Source organism: Ursus maritimus, unplaced genomic scaffold (assembly GCF_017311325.1).
Source record: "Ursus maritimus isolate PB19 unplaced genomic scaffold, ASM1731132v1 scaffold_3, whole genome shotgun sequence".
Lineage (NCBI taxonomy): Eukaryota > Metazoa > Chordata > Mammalia > Carnivora > Ursidae > Ursus > Ursus maritimus.
The window spans coordinates 6,225,414-6,249,515 of record NW_024425563.1 but is presented as its reverse complement, the minus strand read 5'-3'; the positions used below and the strand labels follow the sequence as shown (position 1 = coordinate 6,249,515).

General features: G+C 59.7%; 1 protein-coding gene across 1 annotated transcript in view; it reads right to left on the bottom strand.

Moving 5' to 3' along the window:
• The window catches only part of KCNH2 (potassium voltage-gated channel subfamily H member 2), a 35,478-nt gene extending 12,869 nt beyond the window's left edge, over positions 1–22,609 (bottom strand). Inside the window, exons 1-5 of the mRNA XM_040643809.1 lie at positions 22,534–22,609; positions 19,548–19,778; positions 4,923–5,087; positions 3,399–3,839; positions 2,583–2,794 (exon numbers count right to left, since the gene is read on the bottom strand). Of these exons, the coding sequence (XP_040499743.1) occupies positions 2,583–2,794; positions 3,399–3,839; positions 4,923–5,087; positions 19,548–19,778; positions 22,534–22,609 (1,125 nt within the window). The remainder of the gene's footprint in view (positions 1–2,582; positions 2,795–3,398; positions 3,840–4,922; positions 5,088–19,547; positions 19,779–22,533) is intronic.
• Between the last annotated feature and the right edge of the window lie 1,493 nt (positions 22,610–24,102).

Below are 24,102 nucleotides of genomic sequence, written 5' to 3'. Positions count from 1 at the left end.
GGGGGGGGGGGGGGGGGGGGGGCTATGCAGCCACCAGCACCTCACACCCCAGGGAAGCGGTGATCCAGGTGGCTGAGCTCCACCTGCCCTCATCGCCATCCGGTGGCCCCTGAACTCACACTCTCCTCGGCCTCAGTCTCCAAATCTGGACCCCGGAAGCAGCCCAAGCCTCCCTCCCCCCACACGGTGTCCACGCCAGCCCACGGCAAGGAGCATTAGGGTCCCAGAGCTTTTCTGGCAGGCCTCTCACTTTCCCACCATGTTCCTCTCCTCCCCGTTCACTCACCGTCATCCTCTCTGGGCACCCATTTCATCCCTGTTCTCCCTCTCCTCCTTTTGTATTTAGAGCCAGGACTGTGGGCCACGGAAGCCTTGGGAGAGGGGAAGCCCTGGCAAGAAAAACACTGTCCACCCAGGCCCAGCAGGCCTGGAGGAGAGCGAGCAGGGGCCAGCAGTGGGATGAGCAGAGCTGCGGACCCCACGGCTCCCCAACCCGTCCTGCTTCTCAGAAGCCCTCTCCCGGCCCGGCCTAGGAGCCAGGGTCCTCCAAGCCGCACCCAACTTGCCAGCGCCTGTCTCAGTGCCCCAGCCCAGGAAGGGAAAGGGAGTGGCTGGGGGGGTGGTCACCTACCTCCTGGGCCACCAGGCTGGAGATGCGCACGGCCCGCCTCACCCGGCCTTTCTGGGCCCTGGGCTGCAGAGCCCCTGTCCTGCTCGCCTTCCCTGCTGGGGCCGCCATGGAGGACTTGGCTCCCCCCAGCCTGACTGCCCTGGAGCCCGAGGGCCCGGCCAGCGCCTCACCTGCACCCCAGCAGCAGTCCCAGCCCAGGCTGCGCCCCAGAGGCTGGCGGCCTGGCTTCCAGGGCAGCCCCTGGCATGAAGCCAGGGTTGCTGGGGCTGGGCCCTGGGGCTGGGGTCACCCTGGCAGTGAGTGTGGACAGCAGCCCACCTGACTCGGGCTGCCCATGGCCCCCTGGTGCGGGCCCCGCTGCCAGGGTGCTGCGCTCTGCCCGCCGCCAGCCCAGCAGCAGCGCCGCGATCGGAACCTCAGCTCCTCAGCCGGCCCCTCCTCCCAGGTCCCCACCCCCACCCTGCCACACTGGGCTCCCCCGCCCCGCCCGTGCTGGCCAGCGGCCCCCTCCCCCGCGGCCCGATCAGGGCTCCTGCTGCAGCCGCTCCTGCAGCCCGCGCCCCTCCCCCTCCCCCCGGCAGCCAGGCCTGTCACCGCAGATTAATGGTCTCCCCGACACCCCCGCCCCGCCGGTCCAGTGCCCAGCCAGCCAGAGTCAGACAGACACCCAGAGATGGAGAGACCGCCTGGTGACAGGCAAAGCCAGGAACACACACGCACGCCGCTACATACAGACCACGCACAGACCACACCACGACAGGCACACGCTGCGGGCCCCAGTAGCAGGGCAGACACCCGGGCTCCAGGTGGAAAGAGAGGCAGAGGCAGGAGGGGGAGAGGGGTAGGCAGGCAGATACGGGGCTTGGGGTGAGGGGGAACATTCTGGAGTCAAGGCCAAGGGGCTGGAGACCTGGCAGGAGCCCAGAGAGCCAGAGGCAGCGGGAGCAGGGCCAGGAGGAGGGCCGAGGAGGCTGGCAGCGACAACAGCGAGCGAAAGGGGGCAGCTCCCTCGCCCGGGCCAACTCAGGGAGCTACTGTGCAAGGGGCAGGAGGGAGCCACGGAGACTGAGGCTCAGCAGGTGTGGGACAGTGGCCCCCACTGTCCCAAGCTCCTCACCTACTGCAGGGATCCCCACTCCTGACCCTCTCCCCTGACCCCACCCCGAAAGCCAGGACATGAAGAAGGAGTTGGACCGGGCCGCAGGGGTGGTGTCAGCAATCTTGCTGCCTGGAGGGGCCAGGAGACCAGGCCCCAGACAGCATTGGGCAATGCCCCCAAAGGCTGGCGGTCTTCTCTGGCCCTGGATTTGGGGACCTCAACCCTCTGTATCTGTGCGCCCACCATCATACGCTCCCCTCCTGACATGGGAAGACAACTCCCCTGTCCCATGGTTTGGGGACAGGGATGGGCACCTCCAAGCCATTCTGGCCCTAGCATAGGATCCCCACCCTCCACCTAGCTTATCACGTTGGCCTAGAAGAACTGGGGGCCCTGACCTTGACCTCCGTGGCCCCTTCTAATTTGAAGTCTCCCATAGGTCTGCCCCTACTCTGCCCCATACCTCCTTCACCACACCCTGTGAGCAGACCCCATCACACCCCTGTGACTGTCTTCTCCAGCCCACCCTGCCTCAACTGCCCTGTCCTCCCTGTGCCCCATCAACCTGTTCTCTGTATCTGTCCTGTCCCAAGTTCCCTTCCCTTCCTCTCTTTCCTTCCCCTCCCCTCCCCTCTTCTCCCCTGTAGTCTCCCTTTCTCAGGACCTCTCAGACTTGTTCTCTCTCACCCCAGTTCTGGAACTCCCACCCCCACCTCCAGCCAATGGGTCTGCCCACCCTCAAGAGGCCATTACTGACTGGAGCCCTCCACCACCCTCCTTTGACCACAGCCCACTCCCACCCCCTCTAAGCTCCTCCAAGGTGAGAGGAGAGGCAGGGAGCCAAGCACCTACCTGGGTGACCTTCTCAGTGACATTGTGGGTCCGCTCCTTTATCTTGGGTGCTATGATCTCCCGGTCACTGGTGGGCGAAGCCAGGAAAGGGTCCCCCTTGAGGTCCACAAAGTTGAGGGTGATTTGGGGAATCTTGCTAATGGTACGGTAGCGCACGAGGTCGGAATCTGACGTGGAGTTAAGCAGGCCGCCGCGCAGGGGGTGCATGGCCCCTGGAGTGGTGGGGAAAGTCGGGTCAGGGGGGCAGGCAGGGGGTGTATAGCCCAGGGGTGGAGGGGAGAGTCGGGTCAGGGGGGCAGGCTGAGACAGAGACCAGGCCCTGTGTGAATCAGGCCACAGGATACCGTGAGTCAATGAGGTCAACTCAGGAGACAGGCCGTCACTGAGAAATAAGGCCAGAGTCCTGCCCACTGGAAGGAAGCATGCCATGGTGCAGCTAGGAGAGGACGGAGGGAGAAGACCCTCCACAGGATCTGTTCAGTGGGCACTGGGCGCCGGCCAGAGGGCCCAGTGGTACCCGGGGCCCCAGAGGCCTCTCCTGCCCTTCACACTCCCCATGGCCATCCCTGCTCCAGGCCATCCTGGGAGAGCAGCTCCACCAGCCAGCAAAGGCTCTGTGAGTGGAAGAATGTAATGGGATGAATGGACGTTTAATGGAGTAAAAGGCCACTTAATGGGATTAAGTAAGTGCTTAATGGGATTTCCATCTCCCAGGCACACAGGCCGGGGCTGAGAGGGGGAAAGCTGAGGGCCCCGAACGGGGCAGGCCTGGCGGGTGGGGAAGCGTCGGGGCAGCTCCCGCAGGCTCAGGCTCACCGGTGCTGGCGTGGCGCGGTGGCGGGGGCAGCCCCGCGCGCATGGCTTCGATGTCGTCCGCGGACGAGGCGCGGCGCACGCTGGCGCAGCTTTCCCGGGAGCGCGTCCGGGCCAAGCTGCAGCTAGAGCCCGAGGCGTCGGGGTTGAGGCTGTGCGCCCGGGGTGACGGGTGCGTCTCGGGCGCGCTGGCAGGCGGGGAGCCGGAGCCCACCAGCGCGCGCCGCTCCTCCGCGGGCCCGAGCCCTGCCACGTGGTTGTCCATGGCCGGCACCTCATCCAGGGCCAGCGACTCACGGCTGGGCGCCGCAGGCGTCAGGTCCACGTCCACCACCACGGCCCCCGGGGCGCCCGCACTGCCCGCACCGCCTGGCCGCACCGAGGACTCCCGGGCGGTCAAGGCCAGCAGCGCAGGCAGCTTCAGGCGGAAGGTCTTGGCTCGGCCTGCGGGGAGAGGAGAGGCACGTGGCCACGGGACCGCCAGGAGAACAGCCTAGAGCAAGGAAGCCTGGGAGCTGGAGCCCCCGCCACGAGGGGAGGGAGGTGGGGAAGCGGGAGCCCTGGCAGCTGGCACCCCTTCACCCCAACTCCCACTGCACAGAACTCAAGCTTCAAAAAACCTCTGGAACACAATCTCATCTAAGGCCCGGACAGCAATAAACTACCATTTCTTGATCCTCACAGGTCATGGTGGGCTCTCCATAAACCATGCGTGACTCACAACTGTGCTGGTGGGTATCATTCTCCCCAGTTTAGACTCAAGCTGTGTTGCGAGCTAGAGGCCACACAGTAAGTGGCAGGGCCTGCATCTGCATGGAGGAATAATGCTGTGGCCTTCCGGCCATAGCCTGCCATACCCCGCCGCCTTGTGACCGGTCCCTGGAGAGCAGGTAAGGCCGGTGTTGTTAACATGGCCTTCCTGGAGCTTGAGCAACCAAGAGGTGAAATCTTTCGTCAAGACTCTGACGGAAAAATCAAAATTAAACCCAAAAAGGATGTCATGGGGGAGGAGAGAGCCTTTGTATTATGGGAGAATGAGATGAGGCCTCCGTGTCTCCAGCCATGGTGAGCATTCCCCTCAAATCCTTTTCCCAATCAGCCAAGGCCAGAGCAGAACAAGGCCCAGGGGCCAGAAGCAACACAGGGAGGGAGCTGAGTCCCTGAGAGCCAGAGCCTTCTGATGAGCAGGGGAGCCACTCCGAGGTGGCCGGGGCCATGTGGGAAGGCTAAATGCCCTGCTCCTGGGACTTGACACAGGACTGCTCCAGGAGATGCTGTGGTAAGAACCCAAGCAGGTAAGGCCGGGAAACCAGGGGCATTCCTGTCCCAAGGACCTGTGAATCTGGGCTCAGTCCGTCACTCCACTCCTGTCTGTCCATCCTGAGCCAGACAGGACTAGGCCATATCCTTGGTGTTCTCTTCCCAACCTCTGAAAGGAGCACCCCCCAACATCCTTTCCTGCAGAGCACTGGCCTTGGGGAGCCTCGAGGCCTCAGGAAAGGGACCTGAGAGCACGGCTGCACTTACCTGGGGCCAACCAGCTGCTGGTGGGGCCACGGTGATTGGTGTCATGGGCCGGGGACCCCACCATGTCCTTTTCCATCACCACCTCAAAGTTGAGGATAAACATGATGACAGCTCCATCTTCATTCTTCACGGGCACCACGTCCACCAGGCACAGGAAGCAGCTCCCTGCAGAGCAGAGGACGTGGCCACTGTGGCACCAGGGCCCCTCAGGTGGGCAGAGCAGAACCTGATGGCGCCGAGCCACGCCTGCCCCACGGCCCCCGTACCCATTTCCTGGCCCCTCCTCCGCAGTGTCTCCTGCCCGGACCCCTCCTCTGGCCATGTGCCTGCCACTCTGAGCTCCTTCCCTCCATCTGTCCACTCCAGCGTGCTGCTCCTTGTGAGGGCCTCTCCGCTTGTCCCTCCCTAGCCTCTCGATCTTTCCTTGCTGTCCCTTGTACCAGGCAGTCTAGCCCCACAGGGAAGCCCACAGACTTCAGGCCCAGAACCTTGAGGCTCCCATTCCAGCTCTGCTGCTTCATCACTTATGCTTTTTTTTCTCCCTTAATTATTTATCCTCCCTGTGCCTCATCTTCCCTCTGAAATGAGAATGATAATCGCTCGTTTTTCACGCGTTGTAAAGATGAAACAAGTCAGTACGGACCAAGTGCCTAGGGCAATGCCTGGTGTGGCCTGGACACGGTAGAGGGGTTAGCAGTCCCTCTGTCTCCGACTCTGCTCTCCCCACGTTAGCACCGCGTGCTACACCCGTCCACGGTAAGGTGAGTTCAGAAGTTGAGGGCAAGAGTCTCAAAACCATGACCGCAGTTTGGTATTGGCGCACTATCCAAGCGTGGGACTTTGTGTTTCACAAAAGGACTGGTCTGTGACATAGAGAAATAAAGTGATCTTTCAACAAAGAGTTGAGGAGCACTACTTCTAGAACTTTCATTTCGGTTTCTCATTTTTCTCTCTTGTTCCTTGACTTTTTTCTTCCCCTCCCATTCTCTCTCTCTCTCTCTCTCTCTGGCCACCAGAGCCCCTATTCCAGGTGAGGTCCGTCTCCCAGGCAACTGCACCCAGTCCACCTCTGCTCCTTGTCTAGAACACCACCCCCTCACCCCTCTCTCTGTCGCTTTCTGAAAGTGACCCTGGCAGTCTCAGCCTCTGCCTAAGGCCCAGTCCAGAACCTCCACAGGAAGCCCTCCTAAATGAAACATCCTGTCCCTTCTTTATGGACCCTACTGGGACCACACATGTTCCTCATGTCCCTCTCTCTCTGGGGCAGAGACTTCTTTCCTTGCCTTGGCTCACCCGTGCTTATCTGTCTTCTCTGAACTGTAGGGGCCTAACTCCCCAGTGTCTGCATACCCTCTGAAGGGCCTAGCACCTAGAACAATGCACCAGGAGCAGGCCCTGGCAGCAGGTGTAAGGGATGGGGTACTGCTGACAGTGGGGGAGGGGTCAAGAAGGAGAAGCGTGGAGAGCAAGTGTGGGTGGTGAACTGAGTCAAGGAAGAGGCCAACAAACTGGGAGCTGGCAGCCTCGGACTCAGGCTAGTGCTTGATGCCTGCCAACGAGGCGCTGGGGGCCGAGCCTCAGCTGAGCAGGCCAGGTGCAAAGGGCCTGAGTCCTGAGAGATGCTCCCTGGCTTGGGGAGGACTAGCTGGGGACAAGGCCAGGAGAGGCAGGCAGATCGGCACGTCTAAGGGCTGTGGGATCAAGCTAGCAGAAGGAGATCCTCTGACACCAACTGGAAAAGGACAGTACTAGGTTGAGGGGGGCTGGGCCAGGGGAGGGGCTGGCCAGGAATTCTCCGCCCCACCCCGAAGCCCTTCCACTCACCGCATCCTGGACCTCGCGGCTTGGCCTGTGGGACCTGAACTGGGGGCTCTGTCTGGGTCTCCCTGCAGCAGCTGTCCCCTGACCTCCGGCCTCTGACATGGCCTGGCTGAAGCCAGGCTGTGGTGTTGGGCGCCGCAGGGGGCCGGGCCCAGCTGGAGACCGTTTGGCACCCAGACAGCCCGCCTAGAGTTTATGCCCTAATATGGTGATGGCCGGCAGCGGCCTGAACAGGGACTGGCCCTCATCAGGACTAAGGAGAGGCCAGAGACCAGGAAACCTGAACCCTGGAGACCCCCAACACCCACCCCTGGCCCCCCAGTGATCCAGGCTCCTGATTCTCATTCCTCGCGAGGAAACTCATCTCAGAGAAGTCCACGAGTCTGGAACCCAGATGAGCCCAACCCTTCAGGATGGCCTGGGGATTCTGCCCCCAACACAGAGCCCCAGGAGTCTGAACCCCGGCCTCAATTGCCCAAGCCCGCTCTGCTTAGGCTTCTCTGCATTCTGGATCTCAGGCAGCCCGGGACCCTGGCATCCCAAACTGCCACCCCACCGCCTGCCGGGGCTGCAGAAACTCCAGCCGTGAGCCCCCTCGCGGTACAGACCAGCTCCCACTCCAGACATACACTCACACAAAAAGCCCCCTTGGCCCTCTCCCTTTGTCGACATTCAAGGAATTTTTCCTTTCAAATAACCCTGTCAAAGCCCTGGTTATTCCAAAAATGTGAACTGGAGCCCTGCCTGAGGGCTGAGGGGATGAGGGTGGGGAGGTAGGCTCCAGCTGCTGTTTTCAAGGGGACATGGACGGAAGGAGAGCCGGTGGCTCCAAGTCAGCCAGGGCTCTCTGGGGCCCCACCTCCCACCACCCTGCCGGGTGGGCTGGGTCCTCCACGGACTGCCCCATCACCCATCCCCAGCTCTTCGGCCATCCCGTCACTGGCTGGGCATCGCTGAGGACAGCTGAAGGGCAGACAGGACCGGAGTGAGGCACAGAGACGGCCAGAGCTGGGTATCAGCACAGAGCAGACTGCAGCTATGGGTCGTGGGGCTCTGACCTTCACACAACTTCACGGCAGAGAAGAAACGTCCAGAGTCCGCGGCTCAGCTGCCTCCAGGGGAGCCCGGGGCTGGCACTGCGCACACACAGGATGGTACCTCACCCTCCCCTAGCCCCGCGCCTACCTACCCCTGGGCCCTGCCCATCGCTCTGCTCCTCTTCCGACCTTGGTCTGCCCCCAGGGCAGGCAGCTCCCCCTGGAGCTGAGGCGGACAGGGCCCAGAGCTGGGCCGGCTGCAGTTCCGCCTAGAGCCACTCTGTGGCAGGCACGGCCCACTCTCCCGAGGCCGCCGGCACCAGAAGCACGCCAGGAAGGGACAGACTGGAGGGGAGCAGCAGGAACCCCACACCGCCCACAGAAGGGCCAGGAGGCTCCCCGACACAAAGGGAGAGCGCAGGCTGTGCAGTCAGGTGGCCTTGGCTCATTGCTTCAGAATGACCTTGGGCAAGTCACCTGCCCTCCGGGAGCCTCTGGTGCTCCTCGGTGACACGGGAAGATCACGCCCACCCCACAGGGCTGGAGGGATGAATGGCATAATATATGTGAAGCAGGAGCTGGGCCCAAGGGAGGACTTGATAAACGGGAGAAGGAGGAAAGGGAGAGGCCCCTGGGCCAGCCTGGGTTCACGTGGTTGATGCCGAAGAATACCCCTCTCACATCCTCCCCAACCCCCAGCCCCAGCTGAAGGCTCCTGAAGGCTGGACATCCAGCCTTCGCCCGCCTCCTGGAGCTCGGGGCACCCTGGGCCCTGTGAGGATGGACACGAGGAACAGGGAGGTCATCAGTGATTGATTGCCATCCTCTGGCAGGCTCCTCTGTGCCTCGGATCCTAATGGCCCATGGAGGTCACGCAGCACCCCACGAATACTAAGGAGGGGAGAAGGGATGGGGGGGCACATTCCAAGCACAGCAGGGACAGCTCCTCCTGACCGCCCCCCCAGTCATCCACCAGCACACAGCACTGGCCGGCTTCGCTGGCGCCGCCCCACACCCAGGAGGGCGCCCAGGGAGGACTTAATAAATGTCCTCCATGCTCCCTGCCATGCTCCCAACCCATCCAGGGGTCTGGGACCCCACCCACAGTCCCAAACCCCATTTCCCACTTCTGGGCACCCCCAGCCTTGGCGCAGCTCCAGGCTTGGCTTCAACAGGGGCAGGCCTTTTCTTCTAGGGCAGCACAGGGAAAGGGAGGACTGCAGGTGACCCTGAGTGTCCTTGGACAGACTCCTCAGGTCAGAGGCTCTGCTTGTTTATCTATAAACTAGATGTTGGGGTGCCTGGGTGGCTCAGTCGTTAAGTGTCTGCCTTCAGCTCAGGGTGTGATCCCAGGGTGCTGGGATCGAGCCCCACATCGGGCTCCCAGCAGGGAGCCTGCTTCTTCCTCTCCCACTCCCCCTTCTTGTGTTCCCTCTCTCGCTGGCTGTCTCTCTCTCTGTCAAATAAATAAATAAATAAATCTTTTTAAAAATAAATAAATAAAAAATAAACTAGATGTCATCCCTGCTCCTTGGAGTGTGACTCTTCGTTCCCCACACACGTTCCCCGAACATATGCATGTGAGCATTTAGGGCGTCATGAACAAGACAGGCCTGGCACCTGCCCTCACTGAGTCAAGGAGTCAGAAGGACCCCAATTCAGAGCCCAGCATGAGATGGGGGAAGAGAGAGTCACTCAAAGGGAGGAGCCCACAGAGCCGAGCTGATCTGCCCCAGCCAGCAGCTGGGGAGACCCGGGCAACTGCTGTGTGACTGTGGGCAGGTCATCCACCTCTCTGAGCTTCAGTCTCCCTGTGTGTGCTGCAGGGACAAGTGATTCCTGCCCTGGGTGCCAGACAAAATGACAGATGGCCTTGTGGAAGCATCTAGAGCTGTAACGAGGCAGGGTGCTGGGTCCCTGCAGGGAAGGTGACCTCGGGGAGGCGGTCATCCTCACCCTGGTCGCCTCCCTGCCTGGCTCCCAGCAGGAGGAGCTGGGCCCAAAGTCACACTGAGGGCAGGAGGCTGGGGCTCCAGTCCTCCTTGTCCGCCCCCAGGCAGAGAGGCTGTCTCCGGCGGCCCAGGGCTGTGCAGTGTCAGGTTATATTTAGCCTGGTGGCGGCGACAGGAAGATGCAGCAGGAGCTGCTCCTGGCCAGGGGCCACCGTGTCGCTCACGCCGCTCTCAGGGGCAGCTGGGGGCCTAGGGAAGGCCAGGGACATTGCAGGCCCAGGGGACAGAGTAGGGAAGCCTGAGAGGCCAACCAGTGAGTGTATGTGTGTGTGTGACAGAGACAGAGACAGAGAGTCCTCTGCCCCTAAGCCCAGGAGCTGACCAATGCAGAATGCCCACTGCAGGGCAAGAACTGGGGAGCCATGACATAGACCCCTCCACTGGCCCTTCCAGCTTGACATCTTCCCAGGGATTTATAGGGTCATAGAAAGGGCCTCAGGGGCCTCTGCGCAGTGGTCCAGACCACCCCCCCCCCACAAACCCACTGTATGTGGTCTGCCTGGGCCGCTTTCCCCAGGGACACTGGAGCAGCCTCAAGAAAGGAAGAGTCCTTTCTAGACAAGCTCTGGGTCCCAGCCCCGTCGACCTCCTGGGACACAGCCACATGTCTATAAACTGGGAGCCATGACCTTGCCCTGCCCCCAGAAGCCTTAGGAAGGTGAAACAAGGCCATGTTCACGTGGGGAAGGCTGCTCTCCAATTCCATTCTCTTTCCCCTCCTCCAAGCTTTCCCTTCCCCCCCCTTACTTCCTGGGGTCTGCCCCTCCACCTCCACCCCCACCGGAACCCTTCAGAATCCCCCTGATCCCAACCATGTCAGACCTTTCAGCCCGCCCTCCCGTCCCTGCTGGGGCCCCCGTGCTCCCTCGGAGCCCCTTCAGTGCACCCCACCTGGCACTCCCACTCCCCAGAGTCCCCAGTCTGCTCCCCTCCAGCTCCTGCCATCCTGCCAGGACCCGCAGGACTCCCCTCTACAAAGATGTTACTGACTGCTCCATCTGGCCCCCATGATGTTTCTCTTTGAGAATTTCTAAACTATATCCCTAATTTAGGAGATAACTGTATACTGGCATCTGGGGTGAGCTTCCTTCTTCCCAGCACCCCCACCCAAGATGGAGCCCTGAGGCCAGGGCTGGGCTGGCTTCACAGGAGGTACCGGGTAAGCAGGTGTTCAAGGACTGGTCGTCGGGGTGGTGACCTGCACTTAGGTGGGTGTGCACAGGGCAATCTCCCCACCCTCCAAGCTCCGTTTCAGACCCAGGGAGACTAACTGGCTTTTCACAACAGAATCTGCCCATTTCAAACCCATCCTGAGTCTTGACTATAGTTGGAACCACTGTGATAATCACGTCTTTTGTGGATATGCTATTAAATCTTATCAACACAATGGAGGGGCGCCTGGGTGGCTCAGTCGGTTAAGTGTCTGCCTTTGGATCAGGCCATGATCTCAGGGTTCCAAGATCGAGCCCCATGTTGGGCTCCCTGTTCAGCCAGGAGTCTGTTTCTCTCTCTCCCTCTGCCCCTACCCCTGGTTGTGCTCTCTTTCTAGCCCAATCTCTCTCTCTCTCAAATAAATAAATAAAATCTTAAAAAAAAAAAAAAAAAAAAGACCAGAATAGAACAGGAAGGCTGGTGGCCCAGGAGCCAGGACAGGGGACCAGAGCAGAAGCCTCAAAGGCATGGTGTTTCTGAACCTCAGACCCTACTGGCACTCTTCACTGTGACTCCCACAGAGCCTGCCACTGGGCAGTAAGGGCACACAGCCGAGGTCCAACACGAACAACCTGGGGTTCCTGCCCGCCTCCAGGGCTCTGCAATGCAAGCTTCTAGAACTCTGCACCTACCTGGGCTCCCAGCGTACCCCAGAGAGCCAGGGGATGCCTTGAGAACACCCATCCCAATTCCAGCTCTCCTGTCAGTCACCCAGGCAGCCACCACTTCTCAGTCATCGCTGGGAGAGCTGTAATCCCTCCAGGACTCCCCCAGCTCCCAGGATGCTGGGACACTCCAAAGAACAAATGCAAGTGCGTGTGGAATGTTCTGAGAAGTCATATGCAACGTTCCACCAGCAAGCCACACAGCAACGACCCACACATAGAGAAAACCGGCAACATCTGCAAATGATAGGACCATCTCCCCAGAGAATCAACAAAATCAACAGATAAACAATTAGAACAAATAAGAGAACTCAGTGAGGCTGCCAGATGCAAGGTCAGCCACAAAACACACAGCATTTCTCTCCACAGGCACAAAGCTATTAGAATAGGTGGTCAAAAATAAGGTCTCTTTCGTAATAGCATCAGAAACTGTAAAGTAACTAGAATTGACCAAGAATGCACTAAGCCTCAGGGCGGGGTGGGGGGGTGCTTTAAACTAATAAAGCATACTGAAATGATCTGATAAATGGAGAGACAGTCCAGGCTCTTGGTCGGGACAAATATTATATAGATGTCAATTCTCCCCAAATTAATCTATACAAATAACCTAATTCCAATCAAGATTCTAGTGGGGGTTTTCTTTCCAGGAACTCCAGAAACTTTCTCTAAACTTCATAAAGAAGAAGAGAAGTCCGCAAATACCTAAGTCAATCTTTTTTTTTTTTTTAAGATTTTATTTATTTATGTGACAGAGAGCCCGCGAGAGAGGGAACACAGCAGGGGAGTGGGAGAGGAAGAAGCAGACTCCCAGCGGAGGAGCCTGATGTGGGGCTCGATCCCAGAACGCCGGGATCAGACCCTGAGCCAGAGGCAGACGCTTAACGACTGTGCTCCCTAGGCGCCCCCCCAAGTCAATCTTTAAAAAGCAGAAGAAAGAGGGAAGATTTGCCTTTCAGATTAAGATATACTAAATGCCATAGTTGTTGTTCTAGTGTGGTTTTGATGCAAGAGCAGACAAATAAATGTTTGGAACAGAACAGAGAGCTCAAAGACAGACCCATGGATAGATGGGCAATTAGCTTACGATAAAGGTGGCCCCACAAATCGCTGGAAAAGAACAGGCTATTTACTAGGTATGTTGGGAAAATTGGCTCACTACGTGGAAAAAAATACAACTTGATCCCCACTTGACACCACAGACAGAGGGAGGCTCAGGATGGATGAAAGCCGACCGAGAAAGGTAAAACAATTAAATTACTAGAAGAAAATGGACCCCTCTGCAACCTCGGGATAGTGAAGTATTTCTTAAACAAAACTTCCAAAGCCCAAACAAAGCTAAAAATCAATTAATTTGTATCACTATGAAGTGTCTTTGTTGGATAAGTTTAACAGATGACAGAATGGGAGAAGATATTTGCAATATCTCGTTTCAACAGGAATTAATATCTAGAATCCATATATTGAATATTTAACTGTAAGCATTTCTTTTTCTGGAATACAAAAGCAACTCCTGCAAATCACCAAGAACAAGAGACAGCAGCTTCACTAGAAAAGTGAGCAAGCATACAAGCAGGCAACTCACAGGGAAGTCAACCAGAAAGGCGATCAAGCTGTAGATGCCGGGACTCACACAATATCAAAGAAATGCAAATTAAAGCAGCAAATTATCACTCTCACCTCTTAGATTGGCAAAAATTAGAAAAGTGGATAACGCCATGTGTGGCAGGGCTACGGCGGAGGGGGTGGGGGGCCGGGAAGGACTAGGAACCTGGTGCTCCATTTAGGAAAGTGGTGATGGGGGGCGCCATGCTGGTGCCCCATCTGACAGTGCTTAGTTGAATCAAGTGTCCACGTACTCCACGATCCAGCAGTTCCACCCCTGGGGGTGCATCCCAAAGACCTCCTCACATGAGTCCAAAAGGAGCCACGGCTGAGGATGTTCACTGTAACATTTTTATGGAGGAAATCTGGAGATGGCTGCCCAGGAGAGCGGGCAGGTAAACTGAGGTGGGTACACATCATAGAGTACGAAGCTACGGGGAAGCCTGGGTGGCTCAGTCGGTTGAGCGTCTGACTTCGGCTCAGGCCACAATCTCAGGGTCCTGGGATCAAACCCCACGTGGGCTCCCTGCTCAGCGGGGAGTCCACTTCTCCCACCCCGGCTGCCCCTCCCCCCACTCGTCCTCTCTCTCAAATAAATAAATAAAATCTTAAAAAAAAAAAAAAAAAGACTATGAAGCCACAGACTAGGTGCCAAGTAACAACCTGGATAGACTCAAAGGCTTACTCCCGTGTAAGAACAGGGAACAGCAGAATATAATATATAGCACATATCATTTACATAAGTTACACCTATATGTATCCAGACGAAATACACATTTTGTGAGAACATAGGCAAACAACACATTCACAGTAAGTTCATCTGAATGGTTGCCGAAGGGAAGGGTAAATGGACCGGGGAGCGAGATAAAAAGAAAAGTGAAATGAAAGAGAAAGAACAAGAACAGGAACACAAACACGGCTTCGGTGATGTGAGGCAGAGGCAGGAGCTGGGGCCAGCAGTAGCCTGGGGAAGGGTGGGGAAAGGCAAGCACGGGTCTCAAGCAGGGGGCAGGGCACGGAGGGGAGCACTGCAGGGAACACAGATGCTGGCCAGGACCTGGGGACACACGGCTGATGGCCAAGCAGGTGCAAGTCTGGAACCAAGCCAGACACTGTTCCAAGTCACTGACTCCTAGTACAGGGCTTCTGCAATACAGCACACTGCTCACCTCGTCCATTCCATTCGTTTGTTCGTTCGTTTGTTCATTCGTTCATTCATTCAGCTAGTATGGTACGGAGCTCCGGGGAGCACTAGACCCGGATACAACAGAGAACAAAACACGACTGCTCTCTGCCCTCATGGAGCTTATACTGTAGTGGGGGGAAGTCAGACATGCCCCCTCATCCAGAACTTGAGTGAGGGACAATATGGGCCAAGGAGGAGACACTTCCTGGCCCTCAGGGTGCTTCTTGTCCAGCAGACATGTGACCCAAATGGAGAGGGGTCTGTTCGAGGCAAACCACAGTTCACAGCATGGATATTTTCATGGGCCCCTAGACTAAGGACAGGAAGGGACTTGGGGCGACAGCAGCTCATCCAGAGCCTCTCCCATTCTTGTCACCTGTCCCAGGTGAGCCAACAAGCCCCCTCTTCAGGCCCTCCTCCCCAGGTCAGGGAGGGAAGTTTCTCTGAAAGTCCCTCACACTAAAGAGCTGATTTCCACATTCCTCCCTGCATACAAGGGAGGGTGATGAGAGAGAACATGTTTTTCAAGAACAAGGCTCATTCTCCACCCAAGCCAAAGGTTCGTTCCCCTAATGGAGGCATTTTGGGCACCAAGGGAGATGTTTAAGTGCAAAAGGGCTTTCTTGGAAACCTTCAAGTCACACTGTCCTGGAAGGCACTTCTGGGCAGCAAAGAGGCTGAGTCTCACCCCATCTCACACCCCCACGCTGGCCCTCCCGATGCCCACAGCCCCCCTCCCCAGAGCCCAAGGCCACCGTCAAACTCTGCTCTCACTGCAGATGACGACGCTTTGCACAAATATTTACATAGCTCCTCTCCGGGGGCTACAGCAGACACAACACGGAGGAGCCGCCCTCCCAACACTCTCCAGACCCCAGAGCGGGCCAGAAGTGGTGGACACCCTCCGTCCTGGCAGACTATCTCACCCCTGGGCTGGGGCTGGGACAGGAAGCTCCCAAGCAGGCCAGGACACCCTAGTCCAGCTCAGGAACCCTTCCCTGGAGCCCTTGGAGAGAAAGTACTATCTGGGGACAGCAGGGCCCCTCAGGCCCCTGTGCCCGGCTCCTGGCGGCCATGCAGGGGCAGGGGCTCTCGCTGGTCCCATATCCAAGCCACCCAGGCCCTGAATGGAAGGCCCAAGGCAGAGGGAGCCCCCCTGAGAAGGATGCTACCTGTGTCCACCCTCATTCGCCAGGTATCACTCTGCTCTGCTCCCATCGCAAGGATGCAGGACACACCTAGGCCCCCACCTCTGTCTAACCTGCCTAGGCACCCAATCTATCCAGGGGCTCCTTCACCAGCAACCCAGCTGATGGGGGTCTAGGGCCTGAGGATCATGACCCGGCAGGGCAGAGGGGATGGGTGTCTGAGCCTGGGAAGGGGTCAGCCATGATGGAGTAGGGAGGAGTGGGGGAGTATCACAGCGAGGAGTCTGATTTCAGAGGACAGGGAGGAAACAGAGAAATGGCCTGGGGTATGTGGAGGGTGGCTGGTGCCAGAAGTGTCTGCCCATGCCCCTGGGAAGCTGAGGTCTGAGTCTGGGGACCACAGACCAGTGGGTGGGGTGCCACCATTGGGGCTCTGGCTCCCCACGGGCACTAGGGACACTGGGGAGCAGGCTGGCCCCATGGTCTCCACCCCTCCCCCAGCCCACAGCTCAGCTGTTGCAGTGGGGGCCCTCTGACCCTGTTACCACGGCAACTGGCCTGCAGCTGGAGTGGAGAAGCCGACAGACTCTTCTCTAGAGACACCCCCATCCCCACCCACGCACAGGCTCCTGGGGACACAGGGACATGGAGACCAGGCCAGAACACACAGAGGTACGGGGAGCCAGAGAGAGATTTCCAGCTACAGCCCAGAGGGGCAAAGGAAGATCGGCAAGAGGAAGGCTCAGGGGTGCTGAAGGGAGGGAAGAAGAGAGACAGGTGCAAGGAGAAGGAGGTAAAGACCAAGGGGGCAGGAGTCCACAGGGAGGCCAACACTGGGAGAGGAAGAAGGGCAGAGACCAGGAGCGCAGGCAGACCGGCTGAGCGCAGTCAGAGGCTGAACTCGGTGGGAGGCGGGGCACAGAGAGATGAAAACAAAGAGCAGAGAGAACAAAAGAGACCAAGAGCAGGGCACCTCCCCGATGCCCGGCAGAGGAGGGGAGCAAGGGAAGAGGAGCCATGCTCCAAGGGACCCCCAGCTCCCCACTCCAGCCATGTAGGAACACAGGTATGCAGCCGTAGCACCGCTACCTGAACCTGGCCCCGGGGCCCCGCAGGGGTGCAACCGCCTGCCAGCCCCATGCTGCTGGCCCTAGTCCCAGATGCACCTTACCCTGAGCCTGATGCTAAGGGGCACAGATACAGGGCCAGTGAGTCTTTCCCTCCGGCTCATATCCCCCCCCCCCAGTCCGGCCTCCCCACCTCCCAGCAGTCCCAGCACCTAAATAATGGGGCTGTCTGGCTCCAGGCCCTGATACTGCACAGAGCTCGGCTAGAGGCACCGACACAGCACAGCTGTCTGCAGTGGCGCCTGCCAGCAAGAGGCCTCGCCTCCTTCCCAGCCACCCACCTCCTTGGGGCGGAAGCCCAGGGACCCACTCTCCTGTGGTTGGCCCAGGAAGAGACCCAGAAAAAGGCCTGGACAGAAACAAGGGTGGCACAGGCATTGCTCACCTCTGCCTCCCTGTCCGGCCCATGCACGCAGGTGTGAGCTCCCGTGCACACGCATACATAGCGCAGGCCACAGGGATGCACCCAGGGGACGAAGCATTTCAAGGCAGAGGGAAGGGAGGCAGAGGAAACTTGTCTGCATCCTAGACCTCAAGTGCCAGGACAAACGGGGACCCACGTGACCTGAGGGTCAAGGCCAGCCTGTGGGCCAACAGGAGAAGCTAGGGGAGAGCAGACAAGAGGGCAGGCAGAGATGACTGGCATCTGACTTTCTGGGCGGCAGCCCCATTTGGAGGAGTAACTGGAGGGAGGAAACAATCTGAACTTGGGCAGGGGGCCTGGGTTCTAGTCCTACTTCATCCACTGATTAACTGGTAACCGGACCTCTGCTTCTCAGTTTCTCCATCTGTAACTCAAGTGGGCTGGATTAAGTGACCCACAAGGTCACCAAGATCCCATGACAGCACTCTGCAGCAGGGGTCTCACGGCTATCTTCTCCCAAAGGAGCCAGCCTCGGGCAAGAGGGAGGGCCTGCTCCCCAGACACTATGTGGAAGACAGAAGCACCCAGGCCCCTGCGGCCGAGGAGTAGAAACAGGCTCACAGCAGTAACCAAGCTCCCAGATGACACACTTTCTGCTGTTGGACCTGCACCCTGGACCTATGTCTCTGCATTCTTTCCATTATACCAATAGCTTGCAAACTTTCAAAATAAAATTGTACATAAAGTATGTGCAGTATATAGATGCCCCTGTAACTACTTGGGGTCACTTCTGATAGGTGACTGCAGAGCGAGAACGTGTACGGCTCTGCTCAGACAGACATGGTGCCTCCCCCAGCTCTGCCACTTTCTAGCGATGTGACTTTGGGGAAGTTTCTTAATTTCCCTGAAGTTCAGTTTCCTCATCCATAAAATGGAGATAAAAATAGTATCTACTTCCCAGGGTTGTTGTGAAGATTCCACGAGATAACGTAAGTGAAATATTTAGCCCGGCGTCCAGTACACAGGAGCCGCCCAGCCATGTTAGCGAGCACTCGATGGCCCAGCAGATATCGGCAGATATAAAGACAGATCTGCTCTGATTACGGCTCTGGGGAGACTGTACTGAAAAAACGGACAGAAGGCCCTGCCCTCAGAGTTTGCATCTAGTCTCCCGGGCCCCTGCCTCCCAGCCAGAACCCCAATTTTCTATAAGGACACTCTCCTCCACAGGGCCCCAGTGATAGTGCCCCCTCTAATGCTGTCCAGGGATGTCACAGGCCGTGTATGCCTGCGAAAACAGGGCCAGGGAGAGAAGCAAGCCTTTTACAGGGCAGCGCGAACCAACTCTGAGTGTACAGGGGCTATTCCAGGGACAGGGACAGGTGCATACAAGGACGGCCGGCTCACTTTGCCTGCCCCCAGGTGAAGGCAGAGAGTGACCTGTACGGCAAGTAAGCTCCCTTCGGGCAATAACCACATCTGGCTAGTTCACTGCTCTATCTACAAGACCCTAGCACTGCCCCTGGCTCACAGGGGTTCAGTAAACGCTTGTCAGACACACACCAGTGAGTAGCAGAGTTTGGGCATCCGTGGACCTCCGATGGCACTTCTGGAGCCCACCTCCCCAGCCCTCTGATACCTGCAAGGCTCCCAAAGCCTTTTCACTACCCTCTTTGAGCAGAGCCCACCCCACCCAGGGCAGGCATAGTGCGGGGAGCAGCCCCGCCCAGGGCTCTGTTTATCCACTGTCCGGAAGCCCAGAGCAGCTGGGCTGGGAGGTGGTGGCTGAGCAGAGACACCTGGTGCAGGAGTGGGTGGTGGGCGGGCACTCATTAGATGAGACAAAGGCAACTGAGGTTGTGGGGAGAGCCACACACCTCCCACCAGGTGCAGTTTAAGTAAAGAAGAGAGAGGGGCCTGAGAAGGGCAGCCGAGAGCCAGCAGAGTCCTGCATGTCCCCCTTGGCTCGCCCTCAGTGACATCTCTCAGGCCAATCACCTGGCAGGGGCTGCCCTAGAGTAGCTAGAGGCCCTTAGCCAGTCGGAGGTGAGTGCCCAGCCACCAACCTGGCCTTCTAGCCTGACTCCGTCCGCGCACCTGCCATCCCGACCCCGTCAAACTCCAGCCCACCTACCTCAACCTGCCCACGTTTGTCCAGGGAGGGAGAAACCAAAGGCACCAGACCCACAGCCAAATAGACCCTTGGCCACCCCGAAAATCATCCCGCCAGAGTGCGTGAGGCGAAGAGACCCACGCCAGTGCCCAGCCCGCGCCTGCCACCTGACCCACAGCGCTCGCCCGAGTTGGGGTCACGCCCCCAGGGGACTCGCCGGGACTCCCCCCACCCTTCTACCTCCCGGATCCCGGTGTCTCTTCCCCCATGCTGGTCCCTCGCAGCCCCGCCCCCTCTCCGCGGCCCCGCCCCCTCGTCGCGGCCCCGCCCCTGCCTACCATCCTTCCGGTAGAAGGCGATCTCCACTTTGCGCTCCTCCGCGCCCAGCAGGGCCTGCGCGATCTGCGCGGCCGCACGGCGCTGCGTGCGCGGCCCGTGCAGGAAGTCGCAGGTGCAGGGCCGCTGCATCACCTCAGCCCGCGAGTAGCCGCACAGCTCGCAGAAGCCGTCGTTGCAGTAGATGACGGCGCAGTTCTCCACCCGAGCGTTGGCGATGATGAACTTGCGGCCTGGGGGGCGGGGATGAGCAGGCACGTGAGCAGGGACCCCTACTTCGGGGGCTCCCAGCCCTTTCCCTGCATTTTCTTGTCACACACAGCCACCCGCCTGGGGACTCCCCGCCCCAGGGAGCATAGCGGGGACTGGGGTCCCCAGCAGGGGGCGGACGCAGCTGTGCCCCTGACACAGGTGCCTTGGCCGACCCGGCGACGCCCTCCCCGCCCGGCCTGCGGGCTGGCTGCGTGGCTTCCCCGGGGCAGCCTGCCAGCGGCCCCCCGCCCCCTCCGCGCCCGGGCCGAGGCCAGCCTGGGCGGGTGTCAGCAACGCGTGTCAGCAGCCGCGGCGGAGGGATAAACACTGGGCCTGGAGAGGCAGCCTGGGAAGGGCCAGAGATGGCGACTAGCTTCCCTTTGCATCAGGTCCTCCGGCTTCTCTTCCTGACCTCTGCTCTCTAGACATGGGGGGCGCTCACTGGGCACTCCTCACCCCCGGGATCCTTAGGAAATCACTCCCCCAAGTCTCTGCGGACCCAGCAGGTCAGTAGTTCCCGGGACTTACGCGCCCCTCCAAGGGCAGTCAGGGGCTGGAGAGTGGGCTCTCTAAAGGGGACAAGGGAAGTACCACGCGAGCAACTGCGATGCTTTTTCTCATTTACTACTCCGACAACCCCATAAGGTAATCATTATCTTTTTTCTTAGATGAAGAAACTGAGGCTCAAAGTAAGTTCAGAGCCATGCCCACATCTTGCAGCTTGTAAAAGAGCCAGCTTTTGAAGCTAGGTCTGGCAGGAGAAGAAATACACTGAGGGTCACAGGCAAAAGCCCAAGGTCATAGGGAGCAAGGAAAGGGACCTGCTACTCCAATCCCTGGAAATACGGGAGCCTGGGATGGACCTGAGACAGTGGCCGACTTGTAAGAAGACAGATCCAGGAAAGGGACCTGTGCCAGGGAAGTGAGGCCCCATCAAGGAGAGGTGCCCCATTAGACCCATTTCAGCTAGACTAGACGTGGCTCACCCCCTCCACACCTGCCCCAAGATCCAGGCTGGCAGGTGAGCCACAGACAGGCAGCAGACCCAGCTGGTGCCAGGGAAGATGCTCTGGGATAAGAGCTTTTTATAAACACAGAAGTTTCCGGCCACATTAATGCTGGGGCTTTGGGTGGCAGTTGGAACTCTGCCCTCTCCCTTTCCAGTGGACACAGCCCTTGGCTGCAGCCCTGGGCAATCCCATGGGCAAGGGTTGCAGCTGCAGCAACCCCCCCACCCCACCCCAGGGAAGGCTGCTTTCCTAAGCCCTCCCTTACCCTGGCTCCAGAAAGTTACTTTTTGAAGTTGGGTCATCTTTAGGTCAGTTTGCCAGGCCCCCAAAATTCCCAGGCAGCTAACAACCTCAGGAGTCAGGGTTCTCTGTCACATGAAAAGACCCCTGACTTGGCCTCCATCTCCACCCGAGCCCAAGGCAGTCCAGACTACCAGCCACACACACCAGCTTTGGAGAAGAGAAACCAGCTCCCAGGCCCGGAGAGAGAAGAGCGAGTTTCTTCGAAGGCAGGCCCTACCCCCACCCCTTCCCTGAGCTCCTGGAATACCCCCACAGAAGGGATCTGAAAAGCTCCTTGGGCCACCCCCGCCTTTCCAGATGTGGAAACTGAGATTCCGACAAGGAAGAGAGTCACTCAAGGTCACATGGCAGTCAGTGGCAGAGGTGGGGCCAGAAGCCGAGCCCCCAGATCCTAGCCCAGATTCTTTCCATGCCTAGCTCCTTGGCCTTCTGGAGCTGTCGAGAAGGAAAGACCCCACCTTGTGGCCCTCCACCGTGTCCGTCTCCTCCCCCTCAGGATCATCGTGTTCCTCTGCTTCAGACAATGCTGCCCATCCAACTGATCCCCCCTCCCCCCACCACAGTTACAAGCACACGTTGTCCTGTGCTCACAGGGTCATGGGCAAGGAATGTCACCCGCTCCCTGCTCCCAGGGCCCTTGGCAGTCACACCCACCATGGCACATGCAGCCTTGGAGACAGACACACGCATGCTGGGAGGATCAAACACCCACGCCAGAACATTCACCTAGCCTGGGACACTTCTGGAAGCCTCCCCTACTGGGTCAGCCTAAGGGGTGTTGTATTCCCCCTAAAGGGACTCAGGACAGGAAAATCGGCACTATGGGGGCACTACATCAGGCCTGTTAGACCCTTAAAGCCCAGCGTCAGGCCGTGACACCCTCTCACCTGGGAGTCCACACTTTGTAGCTCTGTCAAAGATTCCTCCCCACTGCCCATGCAGGACCGAACTCATGGGTAACACGTACACAGCCGAACAGCATGTTCGGCACTCACTCTAAGCTCCTGGCTCTCAGTCTCTTCAAAAACACAATCAAGACGGCTCAGACACAGTACTTAAGGTCTCACAGTTCGGACCATATATACCTTCTCCTGTCCCTGCCCCCACACGGCCCCATCCACATCCAGGCACCCAGAGTTAGGGATACCTGCACACTTGAGATGTCACACACACTCCCGGATCCCGTAAGCCTGAGCTGAACCTCCCGCCCTGCGCCCCAGTACAGTCCCCTCGGCCCCAAACCCACGGTCCCAGGCACGAAGCCTTGCCCTCACGACCCCTGGCCCGCGGCTTGAGGCCAACAGCCCCCACTGACTCGCACTAGCCCGATGCACAGGGCCTCGGGCACGCCCCTCCATTCACACTCGGGAGAGCTCGGCCCGCCCCCAGCGCCCCCTCCCCGTCGGCCCCCTCCCCCACTCACTCTGGCCCTCAAACTTGCGGATGATGGTGTCCAGGAAGGTGTTCTGCGGCGCGACATGGCCCCTCCGCACCGGCATCCTGAGCCCATGGGCGGGCCGGGCGGGCCCCCACCCACCCCGGCCCGGCCCGGCCCAACACAGGCTTCGGGTGGCCCGGCCCGGCCGTGATCCCCGCACCCCGCGGCCAAGCAGAGCACGGGCGGGGCCGGGGCTAGGTTGCGGGCGCGGGGTCCCCGCTCGGCTCCCGGCTCCTGACCGCGGGCCGGGCCTGGAGCCGCCTGAGCTCGGGCCGCCCGGCCGCCCGCACACCTGTCTGCCGGCCCCCGCCGAGCCACGGGCCCCGCTCCGCCGCGTCCCCGCGCTGCGCTCCGCCCGCCCGAGCGCCGGGCTCCCGGCTCCCGCCCGCCGCGCCGACAGCCGCTCCGGCGCCCGCGGCTCCGGCTGCGCCTGCGGCTCGGCCCGGCGCGGAAGCGGTTAAGTTGGCGCGGCCGCCCGGGCTGCCCCGCCTCCCGGCCCTCCCGCCTGCTAAGCCGCGCCTCCCAGCACCGCCCTCTCCCCCCCCCCACACCCCGCGCGCCCGCCCTTCCCATTGGCTGAGCGGCGCCAAGGGCTCCCCCACCCCAGCCCCTCGCTCAGCCCTGGAGCCCCCGGGACTGGCGCGCTCCTAAGAGGGGGAAGGGCCCCTAGGTAGGGGAACAGTGAGGACAGGTGCCACGACTGGCCTTGAGACGGCCAGGGAGGGGACTGGGGGTTCCACCCCCACCCCCAACTGGAAGGGCTGAGGAACCTGACTTGGAGTGGTCTGGTCCCTTAATGCCCTGGTCTCCCACCACGCTAAGCACCGGCTGGGTACACACAACATGCGCTCAAAGCCTGCTGTAGGTGAACCGGGCGAGACCTGGGTCCTAGGAGGATGAGCCCAGGGTCTGGGGAGAACCGTGAAATGTGAAGGGCAAGATCATCTGGAGGCCCCGGGTGGGGTGCGATTTGAAATAAGGATGGGTGAGACTTAGGAGGGGCATGCACCCTGAGCCGGGGCGACCCACACACACACACACACACACACACACACACACACACACCCCTCTCCGGGGTTATTCGGGGGCCCTCCTGCATAGAGAGGTAACATCCTGACACGAGCTGCGGCCTCCTAGCTGCGGGATCAAAGATAGGCCCCTGAGCGCGAGGTTCCAGCCTGGGGATCCCCTTGTGCGAGTGGCCCTCCCTCCCTCCCTCTGCAGCGCGGGCCAGCCTTACAGGCCCAATCCGCGGCGGGCTCGGGGCCCTGCGGCGCTGCGGCGCCCAGCCCCTCGGAAAACCCTGGCCTAGCCGCAGGCCCCTCCCCCCCGGCCAGCTGGCTCGCTCCAGCTGCAGCTCCCTTATTTAGGCAAGGAGGCCTGAGGATGCTCAAGGGCAGGCAGGGTGTCTGCCCGCCGCCTGCCCACCGCCTGCCTGGGTCTGAGTGAGGGTCTCTGGGGCGCGGTGTCCCCGGCCTGAGCAGCCAGGCCGGGCCCTGCGAAGGCCAGGGCAGGGAGGCGGAGTGTTGACAGCTGAGCTGACCGGTGGGGAGG